The sequence below is a fragment of the Mirounga leonina genome, unplaced genomic scaffold (assembly GCF_011800145.1).
Source record: "Mirounga leonina isolate KUSES-001 unplaced genomic scaffold, KU_Mleo_1.0 Mir_151, whole genome shotgun sequence".
Lineage (NCBI taxonomy): Eukaryota > Metazoa > Chordata > Mammalia > Carnivora > Phocidae > Mirounga > Mirounga leonina.
The window spans coordinates 11,065,032-11,092,080 of NW_023270377.1; the positions used below are offsets into that span (position 1 = coordinate 11,065,032).

At 41.5% G+C, this 27,049-nt stretch overlaps 1 protein-coding gene and 1 long non-coding RNA gene across 2 annotated transcripts in view; one reads left to right on the forward strand and one right to left on the reverse strand.

Annotated features, from left to right (window-relative positions):
• The window catches only part of LOC118011979, a 62,928-nt gene that overhangs the window by 21,817 nt on the left and 14,062 nt on the right, over positions 1-27,049 (forward strand). The gene's annotated exons all lie outside the window — the stretch shown is intronic.
• The window catches only part of COL4A3 (collagen type IV alpha 3 chain), a 128,297-nt gene that overhangs the window by 14,702 nt on the left and 86,546 nt on the right, over positions 1-27,049 (reverse strand). Inside the window, exons 21-41 of the mRNA XM_035006985.1 lie at positions 24,816-24,980; positions 21,903-21,995; positions 21,105-21,200; positions 18,843-18,913; positions 17,838-18,020; positions 15,533-15,701; positions 13,804-13,896; positions 13,046-13,150; positions 10,901-10,998; positions 10,216-10,366; positions 9,753-9,866; positions 8,623-8,790; positions 7,087-7,176; positions 6,653-6,787; positions 5,841-5,939; positions 4,562-4,651; positions 4,092-4,231; positions 3,509-3,635; positions 2,180-2,260; positions 1,751-1,849; positions 1,472-1,519 (exon numbers count right to left, since the gene is read on the reverse strand). Coding sequence (XP_034862876.1) covers positions 1,472-1,519; positions 1,751-1,849; positions 2,180-2,260; positions 3,509-3,635; positions 4,092-4,231; positions 4,562-4,651; positions 5,841-5,939; positions 6,653-6,787; positions 7,087-7,176; positions 8,623-8,790; positions 9,753-9,866; positions 10,216-10,366; positions 10,901-10,998; positions 13,046-13,150; positions 13,804-13,896; positions 15,533-15,701; positions 17,838-18,020; positions 18,843-18,913; positions 21,105-21,200; positions 21,903-21,995; positions 24,816-24,980 — 2,415 coding nt within the window. The remainder of the gene's footprint in view (positions 1-1,471; positions 1,520-1,750; positions 1,850-2,179; positions 2,261-3,508; positions 3,636-4,091; positions 4,232-4,561; positions 4,652-5,840; positions 5,940-6,652; positions 6,788-7,086; positions 7,177-8,622; positions 8,791-9,752; positions 9,867-10,215; positions 10,367-10,900; positions 10,999-13,045; positions 13,151-13,803; positions 13,897-15,532; positions 15,702-17,837; positions 18,021-18,842; positions 18,914-21,104; positions 21,201-21,902; positions 21,996-24,815; positions 24,981-27,049) is intronic.

The following is a 27,049-nucleotide window of genomic DNA, read 5'->3' on the forward strand; positions in this document are numbered from 1 at the left end:
TAGATGCCAAAGTGTTCTCATTCCAAATGGTTAAACTCTGAGCCTAGCCTAGGAAAATAGGCCAGAAACTCTCCTTTTGACCATATTTCTAAAACTGATCTATGACTTGGGAGAAGCCTTTATGCTCTTAGGGGAAGGGGGAGTGTGGGAGGTTTGAGGACATTGAGCTCAGCCAAAGAGACTATGTCATTATCAAGAAACAAATGAGGGCGCCTGGGTGGCTCAGTTGGTTAAGCGACTGCCTTCGGCTCAGGTCATGATCCTGGAGTCCCGGGATCGAGTCCCGCATCGGGCTCCCTGCTCAGCAGGGGGTCTGCTTCTCCCTCTGACCCTCCCCCTTCTCATGTGCTCTCTCTCATTCTCTCTCTCAAATAAATAAATAAAATCTTTAAAAAAAAAAAAAAGAAACAAATGAAAAAGGACAGCTCTTGTAGACTTTGCGCAGTTGAGCTGGTAGGTCAAGAGGCAGTTCCTGCCCCTCTGAGCTTCTCTGTAGCACCTAGCTACTCCTTGCTGGTTCCTGTAAGCCTCAGTACCCTGAGGTCTTCGTTAAGTAGAGCCCTTTCTGCTAATAACGTACTCCTCTCCCCAGCACCCACATCTGGGAAGGGTCAATAGAAGGTGCAAACAATCTAATATTTCTTATGGCAGGTTTCTCTACGACACGGAAAAAGTTTGAAGAAGCTGCTTATCTTGTCAAACACTGGCATGAGAAATCCAGACCCACAGTCTGGCAGCCTAAAAACCTGTATATCCTTTGAATGACATGTTTGGTAAACTGCCATGTTTGGTGTTGAGGGACTTATTGGTAGCCCTTGATAAAAAGTAGCATGGGGGCGCCTGGGTGGCTCAGTTAAGCGACTGCCTTCGGCTCAGGTCATGATCCTGGAGTCCCAGGATGGAGTCCCGCATCGAGCTCTCTGCTCAGCAGGGAGTCTGCTTCTCCCTCTGACCCTACCCCCTCTCATGTGCTCTCTCTCAAATAAATTAAAAAAAAAAAAGTAGCATGAACCACGAGCTGGCTCTGGGGGTGGGCGTCACCCCCATTCCCACAAGCTGGGAAAGAATTCGTGGTATGGCTGCTTTTACTGCCCTCCCTCCTCAGAATAGCAGGGAGGGAAGCTCCTGGAGAAGCCAGCTACGCCTCCTCTACCCTTTTAGGAGGTGGTACATTTAAACCATGCCAACAACCACAACGAAGGAACACATAGCAAATCTTTTGATTTTTAAAGACTTTCAGTAGAAGGAAATTCCAAAACTGGATCCCCATTTCTAATTCTAATTCACTCACTCTGTTATGATGGCAATAATTTTTAAGCATTTTTACTTGAACAGCCAAGAATATAAATATCCTATATTCCCACTGGGACTTCTTTCATTCAATATGTGGAGTTTATTTGATATATCAGGCACTTCTATTAGCTTCTGTTCTTGAAGCTATCGCCAGGGTCAGGGAGGAAGCACTTCTCACCTGGAGCACCAGGGCTCCCTCTCGGGCCTGGATGTGCCCCCAGCAAACCTGAAAGAGATAATTTTGGTGTGTTAATATTTTATATGTGGGTAATTTCATCTATGCCGCTTGGTCAGTTTCACTTTGGCACTAGAAGGCAGTTTAATTACCACACATCTGGACATTAAAGATCATCAGTTCTGTGGGAGAAGAATCTCTAGAGCCGTGAAGAATTACGCTGCCGCTAACCATTCAATGGAAAAGAAAGCCAGGGGATCTGAGCTAATGAGCAAGTAGTACCTGTTTCTCCTTTTTCTCCCGCTGGACCAGGAATTCCATCATGTCCCTGGCTGCCTCTCATACCCATTGGTCCAGGAGATCCTAGCAATCCTGGAGGTCCTGAGAAAAGAAACGTCATGTGTTGAATTCTGTTAAAGGTGCTCCTTTCCCAGAACTGTGGTTATGTGATGCTCAATTCACAGTGAAAACTATGAACAGAATAATACCATCATGAGGATTATCACGTGAGAATGTGTGGGTTGGCAGATCTTTGAGTTAGATAGGTATAAATATCTAAGCTCACAGTTTTTGCATTTTTGTCCGGGGACCGAGTAACTGGAAGCTACCTTCTAAAGGGCAGCAGATAGGTAGGTATACAGAGATTCCAACCTCAGGAGAAAATGTGCCTCCCTTGTGAAGGGGAAATAGACAAAAGTACAAAAATGGAACCTGGAGGGCCTTTGACTCCTGGAGAACCAGGGAAGCCTTTGATGCCTTTTAACCCCAAATCACCATCAGGGCCCGGCTTGCCTATAAATGAAGAGAGACAAGAAGGAAGGAGAACAGCACAAGATGAATGGTTACGATGATGGCTGAAGTGGTCAGTTCTTACACCCCCTGTGCTCACACTGGCCCTCAGGCTTTGTCCCGGCTACAGTTTCTCCACAGAAGCACAGCAGAGATGTGTCGAATCCCTTTCAAAGGTGTGTGTGCACCTCCCACATGGATTACTCAGTATCAGATCTGTTACTTTAATTGGGAGTTAACAGCAAATCCACTGAACCTTTCAGTATTTGAAAAGATCATTTAAATAGTATCTTCAAGTAAGCTGTAACCCAGTAGCTTGGCAGTTGTTTTTAATAAAACAAAACAAAAAAACTCAAATGATAAGCAACTAAGAAGGCCAACGCTCAACCTGGAAACAGACCAGAAAAAAAATTGCAACACTGTTACGGATTAATTGTGTTGCCCCCCGCCAATTCACATGTTGAATTCTAACCCCAGTACCTCAGAATATCACTGTATTTGGAGATAGGGTCTTTAAAAAAGCAATTAAGTTAAAAGGAGGTCATTGGGGTGGGCCCTGATCCCATATGCCTGGTGTCCTCGTAAGAATTGATAAGGACACAGACACACAGAGAAGACCATGTGAAGACACAGCAAGACGATGCCCAATACAAGCCCAGGAGAGAGGCCTTGGAAGAGACCAACCCTGCTGACACCTTGATCTCGGACTTCCAGCCTCCAGAGCTTTGAGAACATAAATTTCTCTTATTTTAGCCACCCAGTCTGTGTTGTTATGGAAGCCCTAGAAAACTAATACAAATATCATGAGATTGGACAATGAACTAACATTTTGTGTTTTTAGGCTGAATTCTTTGAGACAGCATTTAAGTTTTGTTTATAGGATCAGGTTTTGTTGTTGTTGTTGTTGTTGTTGTTTGTTTTAAGTAGGCTCCACACCCAACATGGGGCTTGAACTCACCACCCTAAGATCAAGAGTTAGATGCTCTACTAACTGAGCCAGCCAGGTGCCCTGTACAGGATCTGGATTTTAGAGGTCAGCCCACCAAACTGGCTGATCAGTAAAAATTGCCCCCCCCCCCCCGATTAATTTACTGTTCCTTAGTGTCTAAGAATTTGAAAATCAAAGTTGAATGAAAGCAATTGTAGTACAAAAACCTAAATAGCTTCCTGTTCACAGAGCTGATTCCAGGAGGTAAGGGCTATGCTAAGTGTCATGCTTCTGGCTTTCAGAGTTATAAAGCCCTCGCTCACCTGGATGGCCGGGACTTCCGGGATTTCCAGGGGCTCCCTCAGTTCCAGTAGGCCCCGAATGTCCAGGGGTGCCAGGTAGCCCTCTTTCTCCTTTCCTTCCCATGTCACCTGGCAATCCTGGATCTCCCTTAAAGTCAGTCAAACACCTTTAAAATCCTCATATAAGCAGGATATGTGATCATAATTGAGTATGAACTATGTTTGCTTGCATTTAGTTATTCGGTTACTTAGTTAGCAATGCGTATGATGTGTCTGCTGTGTACCAGCACCGTGATCGGGGCCAGGCACGGGATGGCAACGGTATTTGTGGGAACCAGTGCAAAATGCAAAGACAGTACACATCAAGTGCAGGGACAGTGATGAGCCATTCCTAGGGGATTGAAACAGGAGGGATAAGCTCATAAGCTGATAGCTATATGGTAGGCATTCTGAGCTGTGGAAAGAGGGTAAAAAACCCAAGTAGTTGCCTGAAAACGCAGAGGTATTGCCAATGTCCTTTGCCCACATTGAGTCCAGACACTTGCTGATACTTGCTGAGACTCACTCCACCACCAAAACATAACTACTTCAGTGGCCAGTATACCTTTGGTCCTGGTGGTCCCGGCCTTGTATCTGCCGAATAACCTGGCTCTCCCTTATCTCCTCGGAGACCGTGAACACCTGGGAGACCCGTTCTTCCAGTTAAACCTGGTAGTCCCGAAGTTCCCCTGTGTCCTTTAGGACCTGAAATTAGGAAAGAAGTCAGGTAAGATGGGGCAACACAGGGATCTTGAAGCATTCTACTTCTAACTTTTGCACAAACCACCTTTCTCCTAAGAAGCTGGCTTTTCAGAATCACGAATGCATCGGGGAGTTATAATGGATGATTTTTACACAATATGACTATTTTGTTCTCACTTGTGTTCTAAGGGCACACAGTACATTGTCTAAAAGTAAATCTAGTTTTACACCAACTTTCTGCCAAGTGGAAAACCAAAACAACAAGCAATACAGAAAATTTAGAATTGAGAGCCATCATGAGCTTTAAGCTCATAATAGGATCTTATACCTTACCTGGCACCCCCATGTTCCCCATTCTTCCTGGCCCGCCATGCAGTCCTGGTTCTCCAGGATTCCCAGTGCTGCCTGGACCTCCCCTGAGGCCTTGAGAACAAATAAATAGTCACATGCCCTGCACGGTTCTGGACAGTGTAGGTGCTCAATAAATATTTGTTGCTTGCATGAATGAATGAATTCTGAGCAGCCAAACCAGCTAGTTTAAGTGCTGGTGTAGTGCCTTTTTGCCTCCAAATGAGGAGGGGACTGAGGACCCGGACAAGGTAAAATTAGAGAAAGTTAGATTCTTGGATTTCAAACATCACAGTCATCCCAGGACCAATGCCAGCAGACAAGAGGGGGCTCCTGCCACCATATAACAATAGATTTCGAAATGCAATACTGAAATATGATTGCCCACGTAACATATTTTGTCACCAATGTGGTCATAGAGAAGAAGGGGCTATGTTAATTCAGTTTGAAAATTTTCTTTGCAAAATCAATAGCTTGTTTAAAAAAGAAAAAGGCAGATCTGAAAACCTCTAAATCGTTATCTGATTTTCTTCTCTGATATGTAATATCGTGATAAACTATAGTATGTGTATTTCATAATACATATCAGCAGTGTCAAAATAACATTCATAGTACAAAAATGGAACTTTGTGCAAGTTAATATTTTTTTAGTTAATATAGGCTGACTATAAACAGCTTAATTTGGATTTAATTTCGAAGCAAATGTCTGTTGGAACACTGTGCGAGCAAAATTCATATTCAACCCAGTAAGTCAAGAGACACATTTTGGCTACATTTAGATCTGGGAACACTTAGAGCCTGAGATTTCTTTTTTTCTTTAAATTATTATTATGTTATGTTAATCACCATACATTACATCATTAGTTTTTGATATAGTGTTCCATGATTCATTGTTTGCGTATAACACCCAGTGCTCATGCAGAACGTGCCCTCCTTAATACCCATCACCAGGCTAACCAATCCCCCCCTCCCCCCTCCCCTCTAGAACCCTCAGTTTCTCAGAGTCCATAATCTCTCATGGTTCATCTCCCCCTCCGATTTCCCCCCCTTCATTCTTACCCTCCCGCTATCTTTTTTTTTTTTTTAACATATAATGTATTATTTGTTTCAGAGGTACAGATCTGTGATTCAACAGTCTTGCACAATTCACAGCGCTCACCATAGCACATACAATCCTAATGTCTATCATCCAGCCACCCCATCCCCCCCCCCCCCCCCCCACCACTCCTAGAGCCTGAGATTTCTATCAGAAAATCAGCTATACCTGGTGGACCTGGTGGTCCAGGTGGTCCTTCCAGTCCTTTTAAACCTGGGAACCCTGGAATGCCTCTGTTTCCTTTCTCACCAGGCTTTCCAGCAAATCCTAAAGTTAAAAACCATGTATGAGGGAACACAGGTTAGAATTTTATCAGACTTCTCTACATCCTGATTAAACTTGATGACATGTTAGTGTAATACCGCGTAACATATTTGTTAAGAGCACGGGCAGATGTGGGCTCTTTTCCAAAAGAGGATTAAATGAGATAATACGTATAAAGCATTAGCACAGTGCCTGGCACAAGTTGGTTCTTAAATAACACTAGCAATGATAATATTTACACTTTAAATGAACATTTTAACAATTAGTGGCCTGGGGCGCCTGAGTGGCTCAGTCCTTAAGTGCCTGCCTTCGGCTCCCTGCTCTGCAGGAAGCCTGCTTCTCCCTCCCCCACTCCCCCTGCTTGTACTCCCTCTCGGCTGTGTCTCTCTCTGTCAAATAAATAAATAAGATCTTTAAAAAAATAAAATAAAATGGACTAGTAGCCATTTAAATACAGCGGACCAAATGCAGAATTAACGTAGAATTATCATAGAAGTAAAAAGTCATGCATTGAGGAGGCAACAGATTATTGTGCAAGGCATAGAAGACCCAGTTTTCATCCAGGCTGGGGCCACCAGCTGGCTTTGTGACGGTGGGCAGGACGTGAAACACCAGCTCTCACTGTCCTCATTTGTCAACTACAGAGATTTTCTTGGATAATTCTTAGTCTCAGAACCAGCCCCGATGTTGTGATTCTAAACAGAAGAAGGCTGTACCTTTGAGGCCTGGTTCTCCTTTGTCCCCCAGTAAATTGGATATTTGAGAAGGCCCCCGAGGTCCTTTATCTCCTTCTTCCCCCTTCGCTCCTGGGGGCCCTTTCTCACCCTTTGCTCCTGGAATTCCAAAGCTACCTAGAAAACAAAAGGAGCAACATCAGTTCCTTATTTCTTGAAGTAGTTTGTAAGGATTCAAAAGTTGACAGTGCTTACCATAAAACAAAACAAAAGAGGACAGATAAGCCAAAAATGGCAGGGAGAAAATTCAGCTCCATTCAAATGGAAAAAGGAATACAGAAAATAGCAAGATCAAAGACATGGTTCTCTCGGGGAAACTACTTTTCCCTCAAAGGATAAAACAGAATTTATTTTGCTGCTAAATAAGAGAACATTGCTCATGCCTCCTGATCCTGGGAAGATACTCTGTCACTTACCCCTCTGTCCTGGGGTGCCTGGGTTCCCGGGGGGCCCAGGAGGGCCAGTGTTTCCCGGATAGCCCATCATCCCCATAATTCCTTTTTCACCTGTAGAAACAAGTTCACACAAAGCAGGTCAGGTTGTGCAGAATGAGAGAAGCGACATATTCCATAAAATAAAATAACTTATACCTCTAAAGAGGGTTGAAGGAATGGTTTCTGTAAATAGAATAATAACTGTATTTGTCTGGGAGATAGGTTAGTACACGGTCTTTATTACATTATGTATGTGGAGGTCATTGGTAGCAAATCACATTTGCAGATGAAAGGAGAACATGTTAAAGTTTGGGAGCACTTCCTCCTCCCAGTCCTCGACCAGCGACTTTCTGTTATAGTCCCTTATTTTATTTTCCTCAAAGCAGTTGAACTTAGTTTTTAAATGCATTTGTTATGGTCTCCCCCAGTTCAGAGGTGGAGTCTTGTCCTCTGATGTGTCTCTAGGACTTGGTACAGTGCTGACATGTGGTAGGAGCTTAATAATATAAACGAAACGGGGCGCCTGCGTGGCTCAGTCGTTAAGCGTCTGCCTTCAGCTCAGGTCATGATCCCGGTGTCCTGGGATTGAACCCCGCATCGGGCTCCCTGCTCGGCGGGAAGCCTGCTTCTCCCTCTCCCACTCCCCCTGCTTGTGTTCCCTCTCTCACTGTGTCTCTCTCTCAAATAAATAAACAAGATCTTTAAAAATATATATATAAATGAAAGAACAATTTGCAGATTAAGTTGTTCTTCTGGGTTCTCCTCTGGAGGAGAGAGATCGGTGAGGTCCTTATGCCATGAGGAGACTGCTAGAATATTCTTCCCAAACATATAAACTATAAAAATAGTGATGAAATAAAAAGAATGATAAGAGAATACTATGAACAACTCTATGCCCACAAATCAGATGACTTAGATAAAATGCACAGCTTCCTAGAGAGGCATAACTGACTGAAGAAGAAACAGAAGATCTGAGTAGACCTATAACAAGAAATAGAATTGGTAATGTAAAGACTTCCCACAAAGAAAAGCCCAGACTCAGATGACTTCACTGGTGAATTCAACCAAATGTTTAAGGAATATCAATTCTTCACTAACTCTTCTAGAAAATACAAAAGAAGGAAATACTTCCCATCTTGTTCTATAAGGCCAGCATTACCCTGATACCAAAATCAGACAAAGATACCATGAGCAAAGAAAAGGACAGACTAGTATCCCTTACAAATATAGATGCAAAAATTCTGAAGAAAATACTAGCAAATGTTCTTTAGTAGTAACATATAAAAAGGATTGCACAGCCAAAGTTGTCATACCCTGGGTAATTGTGAAATGTGATCATCCCACCACCACCATTGCGCTGCTCTCTAACCCCTTGCAAGTAATTCAGTAGGAAGCACTTACATTAACTGAAAGAGGAGTGTAGAGTCGAAAGCCTAGGCCTATGTCCAATTTATACAGCCACCTTAAAAGAAAATGTGGAAGAAGATGGAAGAAAAATAAAATCACAAAAAAGGATACCTGGTAGTCCAAAAAATCCTGGATTTCCTGGATATCCTTTTTGACCAGGTGGTCCCATTTCACCTCGATGACCTGGCATTCCTGGTGGTCCAGGTTCTCCAGGAAAGCCTGACCTATCCAAGCCTGGAATACCTGGGTCTCCCTTTGGCCCTGTTTCACCTCTTCTGCCTATATATGAATAAATGAATGAATGAATGAATGGATGGATGAATGAACGAACACACAGCTGCCTTCCCCACCAACTCCAGAAATATATTTTTTATGGCTATAAATATGTGTGATTATGGACAAACCACACATTTATCTGATTGATTGATTGATTGACATCCCCTCCTGTACAATTTCTAAGATCCCTTTTAGCTTTAACATTCTGTTTCAGTGATTCATGCAGTAATAAAAGTGTAGAATTTAGATCTATTCTCTAGTCCTGCAGACACATCCTGGGACTGCGCTTTACGACTGTAGCTCAGTCTTTCACCTGCAGAATACATGACATAACCACAGGTGGACGTGAGCCACCAGATACTTCTGGAAGTAATAATAGCACGACTACAGCCATTAATGTCTTGGCCAAAAATTGGTTTGTGAACATAAAAGCAATGTGACAGCCCATAGGCATTAGCTGAGTTCTAAAGGATTTTTCTCAGTTCACAGATCTGAATGAGAAGAACCAGCAAAATAGCATAAGTTTCTCATAATCTGGGCCACGTAGCCTGCAGCATTTAGAGTTATTTCACACCCTTATTTTATGTTGCTTGGGAAGCAATTAACTACATATTCTATTTACCACTTGATATACTTAGGGAGGTAAAGATAAAACTTTCTCTGAGAGTTTATATGTATATAAATATACATGCAAATGTAAGTTTATATGTATCTTCAGTGTTCACATTGTCTTGCATACAAGACACAAACCAATTTTACTGTATTAATTTCAGGTCTCTTACTCTCTAGGTGCTACTCACTGCAACAAATCCATGACAAGGTTTAGATTGCTAAAATAACATTTCCCACTGAACAGTGGTCAGGTCTTGTTGTTGGACAGTTCCCATGTTAAGCAGCAAAGCACAGAGCAGGAGTTCCATGTCACCTGTCCACATAATGACTAGTTTTCAAGGCCTTCCTCTTACCTTGTTGCCCTTCCAATCCATTTAATCCTGGAAGTCCTTGGGCTCCCCTGGGGCCCTCCGTGCACCTTCCTGGGGGTCCTTTTTCTCCAGGTGGTCCAGGCTTCCCTGGATCCCCTGCAAAATAGAGGCCAGGAATATATTCAGGTGCCAAAACCCAAGGTCCTAGTACTGCTATCACGATCCTTCTCCTGTAACTTCCCCCCCTAAATTGAACCTATATTTAATACCACTGATATGCCTTTTATAAAGGACACTCATTATAAAGGACAGAAGGAAGGAAGGAGGAAGAAAAGAAAAAAACAAAGGGAGGGCAGCAATGTTGAATGGAAAAATAATTAGACCCCACAGATTGTATTTGTTAAACTAGAAGTCTGAGAAGAATTCTTCGTCCCAGAGTGCCTTCAACTTGCTGCATTTTAGCAGAACTCACTATGGAGAAAAGTAATCACACTTGCTATTATACCTTGGGGTCCATCAAGCCCTCCAGTTCCTGGAATCCCAGGGAGACCTGGAGGTCCAGGGAGTCCAATTTCTCCATTTTCCCCAGAACCGCCTCTTTCTCCTGGAAAACCTGGTGTTCCTGGTTCTCCAGGCATGGCTAGTCTTGGTTCTCCCTGTGGCACAGAAATTGTATTAGTTTCACTATGTAACACCTCCAACTCTTTCTTGGCTATTGACTGGTCTTTAGGGCTATTGACTTGAAAATAATCCTTCTTGCAGTTACCACCATTCTACCATTCTTTCCTTTTCATCTCTAGTTGCTGAGTTTCTATAAAATTATGCTTGACCATTCTTGAGGCTCTGTAACCGCCACTTTTGCAGAAGACTGAAATTGTCTGTAAACAGTCTAGATGTCTCTATTTGTGACAGCTTTTCTCGGTGACCCACACTTTTTTAGAGCCCTTCCATTTTAAATACTCTGAATGTTCCTAAAGATTAGGGAGGAAACAGGGAGGCAAAACTGTCTTCTAACACCACTTTTCCTTTCTAAAAGGGAGGGATGGTTCAGAGAATCGTTAAAAAGTATTTAATATCTTCATCATCTACCAATATATAGATAATTCCTATACCCAGAGGATCCTAACTGGATGATTGTGATTGCCCCCCGTCATCCCCACACATCCATCTGAGTTTTAATTCTTGAAGACCTTGGCTCCTGGGAGACCCGGTTCTCCAGGTGACCCGGGCTTCCCCATTTCTCCTGGACAACCCGATGCTCCTTTTGCTCCTGGAAAACCTTGCTCTCCTACAGAGGAAACATAATACAAGTTGCAGGAGTATGCTTAGTAAAAGATTTAGAGCAGTATCTCTGTTATTTTATCTATGTTTTTATGGGGCAAGTTGCTAGAGATGTTTTTATGAAAGTCTGAATGATGAAAAAGCCAACTGCTACATTAGCAAAAAAAAAAAAAAAAAAAAAAATCCCATTCCAAAACAGAGCCTCAATTGAAAAAACGACTTTCTCCATTTCGTTGTTTAGAATGGCTATAATTTTGATGTAGCAATTCCACTGATCCCAGTTGACCATTTGGCTGACTTTTTCTTTTGGAGTGTATTTTACACAGAATATACAGCCAAATGAATATTTGCATGTCCAGAAACCTATCTAAGCATGACCCAGACGAAGATAAAAAGCATATCCAGGGGCGCCCATGTGGCTCAGTCGTTGAGCGTCTGCCTTCGGCTCAGGTCATGATCCCAGGGTCCTGGGATCAAGACCAGCATCGGGCTCCCTGCTCCATGGGAAGTCTGCTTCTCCCTCTCCCACTCCCCCTGCTTGTGTTCCCTCTCTCACTGTCTCTGTCTCTGCAAATAAATAAATAAAATCTTAAAAAAAAAAAGATATAAAGCATATCTGGTGCCCTAGGTAGCCTTTCTCAAGAGAATTACTTTCTAATGCCATTGTACATAATGGATTAATTTCTTTCTCATATATTTATATTAGAATTTAGAAAGGAATCACATATCATTTGTTCTGTTCCGTGGTCCGCAAGAGGAAACCCTGGTGAAGAAGGGCTGCGTTCAGAGAGTTCTTTTGTGCCTCTAATTTGACCAGTTTTTAAAAGATTTTATTTATTTATTTGACAGAGACACACAGCGAGAGAGGGAACACAAGCAGAGGAGAGTGAAAGTGGGAGAAGCAGGCTTCCCACTGAGCAGGGAGCCCGATGCTGGTCTTGATCCCAGGACGCTGGGATCATGACCTGAGCCGAAGGCCGTCAACTTAACGACTGAGCCACCCAGGCTCCCCGACCAGTTTTTAATTCATCCTTAGTTTATGGGATTATTATAGGTTCAACTGGGAAATTTTGAGTCTGAACTTTCAAGGATTTCTTAGGCTACTTCTGGTCCCCATAATTTACAGTCTCCTTTCAGAGGGTGAATCCTTAGGGTTACAAACAAGGATACAATTTCTTAATGCAGGGTCCAAGACGGAGTAGGCAAAAATACGGGCCAGGCTGCATGAGATCATTGGGAAGACATCCAAGAAATTGGAGTCAAAGACATTCTTGAAGCTATTACATTTTCCATTTCAAATATTCATAAACTGAGATCAATATTCCTGTATTTGTGTAGGACTAATGCATGATAAGCACTGATGACATATTAATCTAGGAGATCAAGTACCAAAAAGTGGATTATAGTTTGACAGTCGCTTTAAATAATATTGAAACAAACATAAAAAGATTATAAAAATTTGCAAATCTATGCAACAGCCCAGGGACTGAAATGGCTAGTATGTCATCCTGGACAAGACTCTGATGTATTTGTTAGGTTATGGTTTGAGTTCTCAGCATCTGGATTTCTTTGGGGTGATTTCCCTTCGATGGGAAACAGCATTTGTTCCCAAAGGAAGTAACTTCTGTAATTTATAGGGGAGTGTATAGGAAAACCAATTATTGGTGATTTAATAGTTCTTTTTTAATTATAAAAGAAATGTGTAAAGTGAAAAAAAACGCGTAAGTGTAAAAAGTGCAGACATTTATTAAGAAGTAAAGAAAAAATTCCTCGTAACTCCACACTCAAAAAGAACCACTACTACCGTTTTGGTGAATTTTCTTTCAACTTTTTCTGTGTATTTTAAAAAACGTAATTGAGATGACACGCGTAAATATATGTGAATTCTGCCTTTTGCGTAACATCATTGTAAGATTTTTTTTTTCCCATTTAAGATGGGTGGAAAACATTATTTTAAATATCACATTATGGATATTTTCTATGTTATTCAGACCTGTATTTATATTTTCTAAATATCCACAACAAAATTTATGTTTTAAAATTTGTACATTTACCCTTAGGTCCAGGGGGTCCAGGGAAGCCGATTCCTGGAATTCCTGGTTCACCATCAGGCCCAGGAAGACCTGGATCACCACATTTTCCTGTGGATCCAGGGACACCTGAAAACACACACACATCCACATAAGAAACTTCCCTTCATCTTGTCTTGAAACAAAAATCTAAGTTTCTGTGTCATCCTAGGCCTTTTTGGAAATTAAGAGATAATTTTAACATAACCCCAAGTGTATACTCTTCCTCCCTCTCCATTCTTATCCAATGGACTAATCATTAGGAGCTACAAATAATGTTTAATATAGTATTTAATTCCTACAAAGAAATATTCTAGATATCTTGAGCTACATAAGACTCCCATCATGCATGCAAAGTTAAGTTTTAGATCATATTGGCAAAGAAGTTACATTTTCAAATGAAGAAGCTGCAGGAACTGGCTTGATTAACTGCTGGCAAACATCACTTATTCCCCCACCAAAAATCCATGGAGATTGTTCTGCTCTCGAATTCCTTTTAAGTAATTATATTGATTCTTTTTTCTTTTTTGGAATCAGAGGCACCAATGGGAATAATTTGGATAATCCCAAAGAACAATGACAAGTCCCCTGCCTGTGGGCTTGTTATCTAACAGAACTCTGGCCTCTGCTCTCTTTTGGCACCAACAAATCTAGTTTTTCCTTACATAGGGGACAATATTTTTCGAGGACAGTCAGGCTGCCATTTGATGTCATGCACCAGACTTGGCAGAGGGGATACTCACCAGGTGGACCTTGGGGGCCAGCACGGCCAGGGGGCCCTGGAGGTCCTGGGGGCCCTGGGACTGGTGTCGAAATACTGAATTCTCCCTTAGGACCTTAAGAAAGTTTGTGATCATAAGATTGGTGTGCATATTGAAGCTTTTTTTGGTTCAGAGGGAACAAATGCGATATAAGGGGTTTACAAACATATCCCCAGAAATAGAAAATAATAGTCTCTGCTTCATAGGCTTCAAAACTGGCATAAAGATGACTAACCCACTGAAACTTTCTTATTCAGTTGAAGAATATTTATAAGCACTGACTACTGCCTAAGCTTTGTTTTAATTAATAGCCCACCTCAATGCTGGTCTATTGAAAGAGAGGCTGTTCTAAAAAAAAAATCGATAATATGGAATTCATCTTAAACATTGGCAAATATTTATTTGGTAGGATATTTATTTATTGGGCCACTAGTTTGCATGGGAAGGAAGTACAGTATGCTGAACAAAACATGAAGTGTGGCTTGGGCACATATCTTAACCTCTGATTAAGTTCTTCATGTGTCATTGGGAAGATAAAGCCTACTCAGCCCATAAATATTTGAGATAATGTGGCTATGGGGGCCAACATTAAAAACATGTTAGTGATTTGTATGATCCATATATTTATAGGAAAAAAATAAGTTTACAGTAGTGTGATGGGAAAAGCTTGATAATATATTTTACGACAATGGAGTCCTTTGCTAGAAATTATATATATATATATATATATATATATATATATTAGGTGTTATATATATATATATATATATATATATATATATATTAGAGGTTATATATACCTACATATATAATCATAAAAGAAGCTTTATGTACATGTATGGGCAGGAATGCATGTAAACAATTTAAAAAATATATCAATACTTGGGGGGAGGCACACATTTTTTACTAATGAAGGATACCATAAAAAGATTTAGAGGCCATTCTTTTATTGGGTCTAACCCTTTAAAAAGTGATGTTAGAAGTAAAAAATGATAGGGGGACATTATTTGTTAAAAACTGTCAGTAACATGGCAATTCTCATCTTCTGCCATGTTCTCCACCACAGATTAACATTGAGGATCAGCTCCCTCCTGAATCCACCAACTATGTTCAGTACGTGTGGATCCCAAAAGTTACTGGGACTTTAGAGCTATTATCAGAAAGCCTTTCTTCATTTATCTTAGATATTTTGAAGCTTTATTTATAAACCATCCATTGGATTATGGGTCAAAAAGAACAAATTTGTAATAACATTAGTGGGCCCTTGAGACTTACAAGAGGCTTCTCAAGATCAATTTCATAGATTTCTGCCTCCCCTTTGTTTACTGTAACTGACTTCCACTCATTCCATATATTTTTTTAAGATTTTTTTTAAAGTAATCTCTACACCCAACATGGGGCTCAAACTCATGACCCCGAGATCAAGAGTCTCAAACTTCACCAACTGAGCCAGCCAGGTGCTCCCCATCCCATATATTTCTATTAGTAAATGTAGAGAGACTATCAGGAAATTTCAGCTGAACTCAGTAAAGGGAAAATGAATGTTCTCTAACCTATCCTACATATTCTTTCCCAGTGTCTGTGAATTGACATATTCTACTTATTAGAAGCAAGTTTCTATGCCTTCATTAGTCTTGGGGGAGCTTCACTTGCTCTAGGAACCATGGACCCACTCCACAGGAAAACAGGACTGGAAAGAAAACTAACCAACCGGCTTCTCCAGGTGGTCCAGGGGCTCCAGGAACTCCTTGGGTGCCCTTTGGACCAGGCTCTCCCTGTGGTCCATAGTTTGATGGTCCAGGTGGTCCTGCAGGTCCTGGGGACCCAGGGGTGCCAGGATACCCTGGAGGACCCTGGTCCCCCTTCTCACCTCTCAGGGCCTGTGACAATAGGAATATGTTTGGATAGTGCTTCAGTCCAGTATCTCCTTACATAGGTTAATCTTACCATGAAGAGGAGGACCAGATAAGCAGCCAATGAGAAAATCTTGAATTACAAAGCAGTTGGCATTTGAAGGGAATTATTACTAAAATCAGAGTGCGGTCTGGTTTCTGCCGTTTTGTGCCCTTTGGATTTCAGCAACATTTCATGAACTTGCAGTCTCTTGAGCCCCACTGGAGGTGTCCTCCAGCAGGATGTTATACATATAATAGCCCCTAAAACTTTGTTCATATCAGCCAACAGTTCAAATAGCTTTAGAGCGGCATTCATGGGAATAGCGCGTTTCTAAAATAAAACCAGCACAGCAAACCTTTGTTTGGTCTTCACCAGCTATTTTCATCACAAAGGAGATACAGATACAGATAGACTGTATGCATTTTTTTCTTATAAAATATCTTTTTGGCTTTTTAAAGATTTTATTTGTCAGAGAGAGAGAGAGAGAGAGAGAGAGCAGAAGCTGGGGGAGCTGTAGGCAGAGGGAGAAGCAGACTTCCCAATGAGCAAGGAGCCCGATGCGGGACTCGATCCCAGGACCCTGAGATCATGACCTGAGCTGAAGGCAGACGCTTAACTGACTAAGCCACCCAGGTGTTCCATAAATATTTTTTTGTAACTGCATAGGCTATAACTTTGGAAATGGCTTGTATATTTTAAACAAGTCAAATGTGACACAATAATCAAGTTCCTCTTCCTCCCCAATATGGCCCCAAATAATAAAATTGACTTGATTTTTCATTGTTCAGTATCATTGGGTGACTAAGTGTTGTTTTTTTTCTCCTTCTTCCGTAATGACAGGGTATAAGACTCAACATATCACCGCCTTAATTTTCTTCTTTATTTTACTTTTACTGGAACTAATAAGGAAATTAGTGAGATGCAAAAGGAAGCATCATGTGAACTGTCTTAATACTAGACCAGAGAATTCTAGACTCTGTCCCTTTATAAAGTATAACTGCACCACCCCCTGTCCTGGGACAGCCAACCCCTTTGCCAGAGAAGTGTCTGAGAAACACTGAACCTGCTGCTAGCTGGTCTCAGCCAGAAAATATTTTGTCATCAAAAAGATGTTGGGAAGGGGGCGCCTGGGTGGCTCAGATGGTTAAGCGTCTGCCTTCGGCTCAGGTCATGATCCCAGAGTCCTGGGATCGAGCCCCACATTGGGCTCCTGGCTCGGCGGGGAGCCTGCTTCTCCCTCTCCCTCTGCCTCTCTCCCTGCTCATGCTTTCTCTCCCTCTCTCTGTATCTCTGAGTCTCAAATGAATAAATAAAATCTTAAAAAAAAAAAAAAAAGATGTTGGGAAGACTGTATACCACATCTATATCTCGGGGAGCCACACTTTATATTCTGATACTAAAGGGTGTGTAAACGAATCTTCAAATTTATTTGCCAAATTTTCCTGTTCAAGGCGGGACCCTCTTAACTGGATAACACTGATAAATCCTGGAAGAACCTGGTATTTCCTGGAGCTGACTGGGCAGCATGCCTGGCAAGCTTCTCACAAATACACTGGGGGGAGGTGCTCAGCCTCTGATCCCATGATGATTTAAAATTGCTCCTGGTAGGAATCTCTCAAGTGAACATGTGAGAGATTCTATCCCTATCTCATGAAAAGAGAATCTACAGAAGCTTAAATATTTTAGATGACAAAACATTTGATCTGTTTTATTTGATGGTGCTACTCCTAAATATTCTGGTCTTTAAGTATTTTTTTTCACTTTAAAAGAATGAACACTGCCCCCAAAATATTGACCAAAACTTTCCATTATTTATCATTTTCTGAACTTGTGTATAAACTCACCGGACACAAATGAGGGATTGTAACTTGTGTAGGAGACAAGGTCATTATCAACACAGAATTTCATCTGGGCTAAAAGCACCATCAAGTCTGTGTCAAAATACTATACATACTTGCTGGGGTTATTACTGCTCCTTCCAAGGCACCTCATTGTGCAGTTGGAAGGACCCACTGTGCTGAGTGGCCAACCATTTTCTGAATGGAAATTGCCCAATGTCGTCCCCTCAGAGCATTTCAGTTGCAGGGAAGGTAATCTGAAAAAAGTTACTTGATACCAACCGGTTCACCTTTGGGTCCTCGTGATCCTTGGACCCCGGGAGTTCCAGGAATTCCATCCAAGCCCCTTCTTCCAGGATGCCCTCTGGGCCCGGGGTCCCCTGGGGCACCCACTTCTCCCTCAGGCTGAGACGCTTCACCTTTTTCTCCTTTAAGTCCTGGATCCCCCAGAGCACCTGGGAATCCCTAGGGCGGTACAGAAACAAGGCTGCATTGCATTTGGGTAGGGCTGTTCTTCTGCCAATCTTAAAAAGAAAATGTCAACCAGAATTTTTCAATTTTAATGAATGTGGGTTTTTTTTTTTTAAAGACACTTTCTTTGGCCTACAAGTATAATGTCAAGTTTTTTGGTTTTCTTTTCTCTCTGTTTGCTTCCAAAACTGGAAAAGAATACGGTTAGTGCAATTCAATGCCACACACCCAGTAATATTATTCAATATGATACAAACATCATCATAATTTAGATTATGTTAGAATATTGGTAAATTTTAACATGCATCTATGGATAATTTGATTTAAATATATTTATCTTTATATAACTTTCTGATTCACCATGATAATCAAAAATTTTAATTTCTAAAAGTTTATTGAGGTATAATTTACGTATCATGAGATGTATCTGTATACGAAAACAATTCAATGATTTTTAGTAAATTTGTAATTTATGCCACAATCACTGCAATCCAGTGTTAAAACTTTTCCATCACCCCCCCAAATTCCCTCAAATCCATCTGCAGTCAATCCCTGTTCCCAACCTCAGCCGCAGGCAACAACAGATCCACCTACTATCTCTGATACCGTTTTAAATGATTATAAATTCATTACTTCATTCCCTTATTCATTCACACATCATTCATTCATTCCTTTAGTCAAGTATCGATCAAATGCTCTAATATTAAGCACTCTTTGCCAGGAACCAAACTGATAACCTTTGTGTGGCACAACTGTATTTCCAGAGTGTGGTGTTTCCCAAATTGACACTAAAGCTTCCAAAGCATGAAATCTTACTGGAAATCCTGGAAGACCCGTACTTCCTGGGGACCCCGGGCTTCCTGTAATGCCAGATGGCCCTTGTCCTCCTGGAAAGCAGTAAATTATTAAATATTCATTGAATGCCAACTCTGAGTAGCCAGGGTAATGCAGTATATGAAGAGAATAGGGTGTTTTCTTCTGAGGAAAGAAAGACAATTGTATCTTAAAACACCCAGTGCAGGGAGTGAATGGGAGTACATAAGTGGAGTAAGAGGTGATGTAAACAAAAAAAAATAAAAGGCATTAAAAAAAAAATCTTACCTTCCTAAAATTCTTGTCTTTATAATTTTAAGGAGAAACATTTATTTGTTTTGATCATAAAAGTACCATATGCTCATTGTAAAAAACAGATTCAGCAAGAAGAGAATAAAAAATCACCCATAAATCTACCACCAGAAGACAATATTTGCTAAAATGTTCATGTATGTGACTCATAAAATTTTATATCCATAACACACTGGACATATACATGGTATTTTGGAATCATATGTCAATAAATGCAGATTTATAGCTTCACTTAAAGGGTTGCGTAGTAGCATATTGTGTGGGTCAACCAACATTTATTTAACCAACTGCTGTTTTTAGAATTTAGATCTTTTCCCAACTTTAGTTCTAGTAAACAATGCTATGATAGGTATCCCTAAGTATTTAGTACTTCAAAGTTATCCAGTAATTTAAATAAATTCCTAAAAGTGTAAGTGCAAGACCAAATGGACACAAACTTGTCCGAGGCTTTGGATATCTGTTGCCAAATTACATTTTACTGTACAATTTTATACTTCCTATATGTATTTAAATATCTCTGTAAAGATGATCCTCTAGAGGGTCTTTTGGATGGATCTCAAGCCAATGCGTTAACAAATGTATATTCAGATTTTATTTTTTGCAAGATTTGAGTCAGGGTATGTTTTTTGATACTCATCCAAATGGTTTTCCTGTTTATATATCTTCTGTGAGCTATACCTATAGTATGCCAAATGTAGAGAAACCAAGGAAAATTCAACACGGCTAGTTGGTCATCAGTGAGCTGCCCACTTGCATTTCTACCCTTGGGCTAGAGGTCACTCAAAGGGAATGTAGGGAAATAATGATTGCTTTCCTTCTATTCTTTCCCTCCCTCCCTCTCTCCCCAGCTCCTTCCCTTCCTTTTTAGTTTTTGTTTTAATAGGACATTTCACCCAGAGTCTTAGGCACTGAATAGGAGCTGCATGAGGAATAGTCCGCCCCTCGCGCCAGCCCTTTGTCCCCTCTTTCCCTCCCCATCCTTCCCTCTCAGGCCCATCTCAGGGAGTCAGGGGGCAGAGACTACCGAGTAACTAAGGCATTTATGAAGGAGCAGGAGAGTGGCAGGAGGGGCAGAGGAACCCAACTAATGAGACTTTCTCTGCCTCAGGGTTTTGTCTACGGCCAGTTCTGTGCCTGAGGAAAGGGGAGGAGGTAGGGCAGCAGGGATGTGACGCCTGGAGAAACCAGGTGTGGGGGAGGGTCCTGGTTTGGCACAGAGTTCGACAGGAGAAGTGACAAGGGCTTTACTTAGCTCTCAGAATATTGGCCTCTGAGATGGTTTCTTCCCTCAAAAATGGAGTTAGTAGCTAATATTGAAAAAAGTAAGACTTCAGATAAAAACCCTCATTTCTTTCTTCTCAGGAAAAATTGGAAAATCTATCAACACAGGGCCTAAAATGTTGAAAAGTAACAATAGGCTGGAGCTGGTGCGGGATGGCCCCTCCAGTGTGCCTTCCAGTTTACCAGAGTCCTTACCACGCCGTCGCCCCCCATCGGTGTGCTGATTTATTGCACTTACATCCTTCTAAAGAATGAAACCGAGCATCTGCCCTTGGCTCTACCAAAAGTGGGGACCTTAAAAAAACAGACTGAGGAGAGTTGTGTCTTTTAAGAAGAAAAAATCAGAGAGCTTATTTCTTTATGGAAGAAAAAGGTGGTGTGTGTGTGGGATAGCTGCCTTACCCCTCCTAAGTCCTACCCCTGGAGGAACCCCAGTCTATAATTCATGGGGAACCCCATGGTTTGCTAGAATTCAGCAACTAAAATGGAACGGGGGAAATGCCAGTTTTTGTGTTATTTTGGCTTGCTTTATGTTAACAGAGTATGCTTTTGAAAATCTCTAAGTTCATGCAAACCACATCATGACATCCAGATGTCTGATACCTTTTTTCACCACCCAGTGAGCTGACCCTTTTGTACTTGCCTAAACCCTTGTGTGTAAAATGTCTGTACCTGGGATTCCTTTTATGCCGTCCAACCCTGGCAGTCCTGGGAGACCTGGGGGCCCTGGGACACAAGGACATTGTATGCACAAGAGGCCAGGTTCCCCTGCAATGAGAGCATGCGTACATTACTCATAAACCCACACCAAGTCTGCAGAAAGGACAGATGTTTCCCAAACACACAGTCATTTATTACATTAAAAATTTTGGGGGGGGGCTAGTGAAAATCATCAAGGACATTGTGCATGTTAATAAAAAATCATTAATCTTGGGGCACCTGGGTGGCTCAGTCAGTTAAGCATCTGCCCCCCGCTCAGGTCCTAGTCCTGGAATCTTAGGATCAAGCCCCATATTGCATTGGGCTCCCTGCTCAGCAGGGGGTCCGCTTTTCCCTCGCCTTCTGCTCCTCCCCCTGCTCATGCTTGTGCTCTCTCTCCCTCTCTCAAATAAATAAACAAAATCTTTGAAAAATTGTTCATGTATTATATTGGCTTACTTTTTCTATCCGACCTTCTTAGTATTCTTAGAGGAAATCCTGAATCAAGAATAAAATATCTAGTCTCTCAGTACCTCTCTCCTTCAGTGCAGGATAAAACACATATTCTAGGCATATCCCACAATTTATTGCATGGGTGCTAAATACATGATTGATTTGCAGATAAATGAATACTTTTAGGCAATTCTTTTGCAAAAGAAGCCACCCCTGACTGCAGTTTGGGATCATTGTTGTTTCGAGGGGCGAATCAGTGATAGGAATGATGATGAGAATGGCTTGCTTTCATAGAGCATCACCACTGATTGAACCAACCTTTGGGCCCATCGGCTCCCGGGATTCCTGGAAACCCTACAAGGCCTGGGAGTCCACCATCTCCAGGTGGACCTTTGTGAAAAACGATGTCACCTGCAAAAAGACAACACCAAAACTAGTGTTTTGTTTCTTTTTGTGTTTTTTATTCAATTAGCAAGTGTTTCAGTAAGATGTATTATTCTATGTGCATGTCCCCCATATTTGTTTTGGAGGCTGCATCTTTTGAAGGTTATCTGCAATTGAAGACTGAAGTGTGTTGACCAGCTTTTCCTTTCTCACTACAGACATGTGATATTTTTTGATACTCGTGCGGTGATTCTTTGAAAGTTGTTATCTGGTTGGTTCTCATCATAAAATCAACCTATGTTATTTTAGCCAATTATTTCCAATTATTCCAAGACTATCCTTTAGAATGTTTAGGCAAAGGGTCACATCGCATTCTATTATCTCAGGTACACTGAATCTTCCTGATATATTGTAGATGCTTAATACATATTGAGTGAAAAGGTTTTGGTAGAGTATCATCTGTTTTCTCTGCATGGCTTATTCACATCAATTGAGTTTGTCATTCTTCAAGAAACCTCTTCCCAGTTTTTCACATGTGTCTGCTACCATAATGTTACAATGAACAGCTAATGCTCTTAAACTCTTGTGTTCTATGACTGGATTTTTTGGTCTTGCCATTTCAAATCTAGGTTGAAGGCAATGCTGATGAAACTAAATATTTCAAAGCAATGCCTATAGCTGCTCGAAACTTCAGAGCAACAAGGTATCAGTGGAGACATTTAATTGAGATGGAATGGGGTGTGGGTAATGTTTGCTTGACTCTGAAAGGAATGCTCATTTTGTGACCCAGTTTTCTGTGTCTTTAAGATGGCTGGATAGTTATCTTTATTTTTATTTATTTATTTATTTATTTTTAATTTTTAAAAATTTTATTATGTTATGTTAATCACCATACATTACATCATTAGTTTTTGATGTCGTGTTCCACGATTCATTGTTTGCGTATAACACCCAGTGCTCCATGTAGAACGTGCCCTCTTTAATACCCATCACTGGGCTAACCCATCCCCCCTCCCCTCTCCCCTCCAGAACCCTCAGTTTGTTTCTCAGAGTCCATCATCTCTCATGGTTCGTCTCCCCCTCCGATTTCCCCCCCTTCATTTCTCCCTTCTTACTTGGATAGTTATCTTTAAACAGTAAAATGTAATGGCAGTTTTATACTTAAGGTAGACATATATGTATACTTACATACTTATACATTTGTATTTACTTGCACATTTTCCTAGTCATGTCATACTTAAGTCAACAAATATTTGAGTACCTACAATGTTCCAGCCCCTGTGCTACATGCTGAGCTTAAAAGAGCAAACCAGACACAGTGTCTGACCTCAAAGAGCTTTGAAGTCTAGTAGGGGAAACTGACAAAGACTGGCAATGTGAGAAACGCTACTATCGGGATAAGCTTGGGTGTTACAGGATGTGGGCTCAGTGTAAACATTCTGCAGGACTTCAAGTTGAAGCTGCAACTAGATGGACAGACAGGTGTTGCTTAGGTAAGAGAAGACAGGAAACCAGGGCCACCTCTATGGGGAGAGGATGCATGGTGTCTTGCAGAGGGAGCTGTATTACCTCAGGCACCCGGGGTCCAGAGCCCGATTACAGCACTCATCAGCACCAAGAGCTGTGCACATTAAGCCCCTGGTCAATAAAATGAGCACATTAAACCTACATCTTGAAAAAGACTTGGAGGACTAGAAATTGTTAAAATCCCCGACACAATGAAAGGTTTTAGTTAAGTTTTATTTTGCTTTGTTTTCCACATAGGTTCACACCAGAGCTTGACAGCTTTTGTTCTTGGACATTATATTGTTTTATTAATGGGATAATTTCTTAAATAGCCATTGGCCTAAAGGGAAGCTTTTATTTTTTTTTTTCAAATATTGCTCAAATAGCCAGACATTTAGCTGAATTATCTTATTAACACTAAGAGTTTTCCAGATTATTCTTTTGGATCTTCCAGATTTGTAATCACACTGTCTATAAATAATAAATCCTTTCTTAAAAACAAAATCCCTGACACAACAGAAGATTCTTAGGGCTGTTAGGAAGGTTGAGTATAAAACACAAGACCTCCCAGGCACCTTCCAGAGAGGTGTTTTAAGAAACAAAGAGTGACCCATATGTTCTGAGGTTCTGTGTACCTGTCAGCCAACAGAGAATGCTAGGTGGCTGTGGGGGGCTAGAGAGGTGAAGACAACTCCAGGCACTTCCTGTCCTCTAGGCTGCAGCTGTGTGGTCTCTGACCCACTTTATCTGGCAGCATCTTGCCCCATGCCCCTGCTGCACCTCCAGCCCACACCTCCTTGCCCTGGGTCTTCCTGCTGATGCCAGGGCATGGGATGCCCTGGGAGCCATGCTAACACAGCCTGGAAGAGTGTGTGTGTGTGTGGGGGGGGGGGGTTAGTGTGGTCCTGTGGGATATATCTTCGACCCACGACTAATAGGAATGGGTAGATAAATTCTTGCCTCTTGTTCCCCTGGGACAAATTGTCCTGACACAAAGTTGTAGCTTTTAGGAAGATATTCTCCAGGGACCAGACAAGCAGTTGCAGACTTGGCCGAGGCCAACCTGATAACCATCCCTCCTTCTCTGCTTCACTGTCCCTTGTCCCTGCCTCGCACTCCGCCCTCTGTGGGAGCTCAGGCTAAAGCCTTGCTGCACCTGCTATGTCCTTATTCTACCCGAGCTGTCTTCACAGATAGCTCATCAGATGAAACGGCAGCAGAAAGATTGCTCCTAAGACCGACACAGACTGACGGCCAAGATGCAAGGAAGGTTCATTGCCATTGATTTGCACACATCTGTTATTGGGCAATGTACACAATAGGGGCCCGTTAGGTATCTACCTGGTGGTCCTGGATATCCCTGCAACCCAACAGGGCCTGGTGAACCAGGACAACCTGGGGACCCAGGAGGCCCCACTGCATTCTTTCCTGGGGGCCCTCGTTCCCCTTTACTTCCTTTCACTCCTGGAGATCCAGGGGCTCCTCTGGGGCCAAGCCTCAATGACCCTTGGAGAAAAGAATCATGTTAGTGCATTTTCAATGTTTTCTTGACTCATATATATTACTTTTTTAATTGCAGAAAGTAACGTATTCTTATTAACAAAAGTTACACAATCGAGAGGCATAGAAAGCATATAAAACAAAAAGAATATCTTCCTTCCTTCATCTGTGGCCTTGTTAAACTTTCACGGCACAGCGAAGCCCAGAACGTCCCAGTCCCATGAGGTAAGTAAGACAGGGACTTATTTATTACAAGGGACTGAAACAGTTAGAGACACACTGTTGTCTTTTTGTTTAAAAGGACCTCATGAGAAATTCTTCGATATGTGCTGCTTTGTGGATTTTTTCATTAGCGACTAGAAGATACCTACCTTTCAGTGTCTGAAATGAGAAAGAGAGACTGTCCTAATTGGACTTCATTCCTGCCAAACATCTTAGTTATAAAAGAGCATGGTGGGGAGGTAGGCATCTCCTGGGAGACAAGCCTTGCCAGGTGGTACAAAACCATTTCATCTATCCCTCTTAAGGTGACAAGGATGTGAGGAGAGGGCCCGTCTCGAATCCATGCCTTGCAAACAGTTTAAAGAAGAAAGACCTCACCACCAAAGGGCTGAGAACCAGCAGGGGTAATATCTGATTATTTCTGATTATTGAGCATAAGGATTTTGCCATAAAAGCAAATCCCTGTGATTGGCATCTGTTTTAGAGATTTGTAATTTTTACTTCCTAAAGGAGCCTATTCATTACTTGGGGGGCGCTGGTGGAGAGAAAGAACTCTTCCCTAATCTTTGGCCAGATCTCTAAAATATCCTTTTGTATTCCAACTTCAAGAGATACTCATTGTTGGGGCGCCTGGGTGGCTCAGTCGTTAAGCATCTGCCTTCGGCTCAGGTCATGATCCCAGGGTCCTGGGATCGAGCCCTGCATCAGGCTCCCTGCTCAGTGGGAGGCCTGCTTCTCCCTCTCCCACTCCCCCTGCTTGTGTTCCCTCTCTCTCTCTGTTTCTCTCTGTCAAATAAATAAATAAAATCTTAAAAAAAAAAAGAGAGAGATACCCATTGTTAACAATTTGGTGTATATTTTTCCATGCACATGCAGGTACCTATAATATTTATCCATTTATCTATTTTTTTTACAGTGGGATTATAAGATACATATAGTTCTGCAATCACTTAATTTCAATTCATTTTCAAAATTATGAAATAGTTTAAATATACAACAAGGTATGGAGAAAAATGTAATCAATGGCAGGGCTTATCAAATCTTTGCTATTTTTTTCATGGTTTCGTTTCCTCTACAAAATGACACATGACAGCATTTTAGTTATAATTAAAGTCACTTAGGTTAATCCTTGATTAAATGTCCTTGATCCTAGTCTTCGTCTCTCAAGAGGCAACCACTCCAGTGACTCATGGGTGTTTTTATAAAACATAAACACATAGAAGTTTAATCTATGGGCTGCCTGGGTTGCTCAGTTGGTTAAGCCAGCTACTCTTGGTATCGGCTCAGGTCATGATATCAAGGTGTGGGATTGAGCCCCGTGTAGGGCTCCACACTCAGCAGGGAGTCTGTTTGCGATTCTTTCCCTCTGCCCCTCTCCCGGCTTGTGCGCGCTCTGTCTCTCAAATAAATAAATAAATCTAAAAAAAAAAGTGCAATCTATGTACTTACACAACATGTGGTACACTATGAAAACTACGACTTTTAACCAACCTAATTACTATAAATTACTGTTTTCTACCTCTGTGCCTCCTCTGAGCTTCAAGGCTTCTGCTCCTACACCAGTTTTTGCCTTACACTTTAGTTAAAACCACTGAGAAGTAAAAGAGCATTCCTAAGTCGCTTTGTGTCAGCTTCCACTCCCTTTTCTGCTATGAGTCACAAAGTTAACAATGAAGCTGGAATAATTTTTAGATCAATTAATGAAACATTTGTCTTATGTAAGCAATGCAAACGTGATTTTCCTTTTTTTTTTTTTTAAGATTTGTTATTTATTCATTGGAGAGAGAGAGAGCATGAGCAGGGGGGAGGAGCAGAGGGAGAGGGAGAAGCAGGCTTCCCGCTGAGCAGGGAGC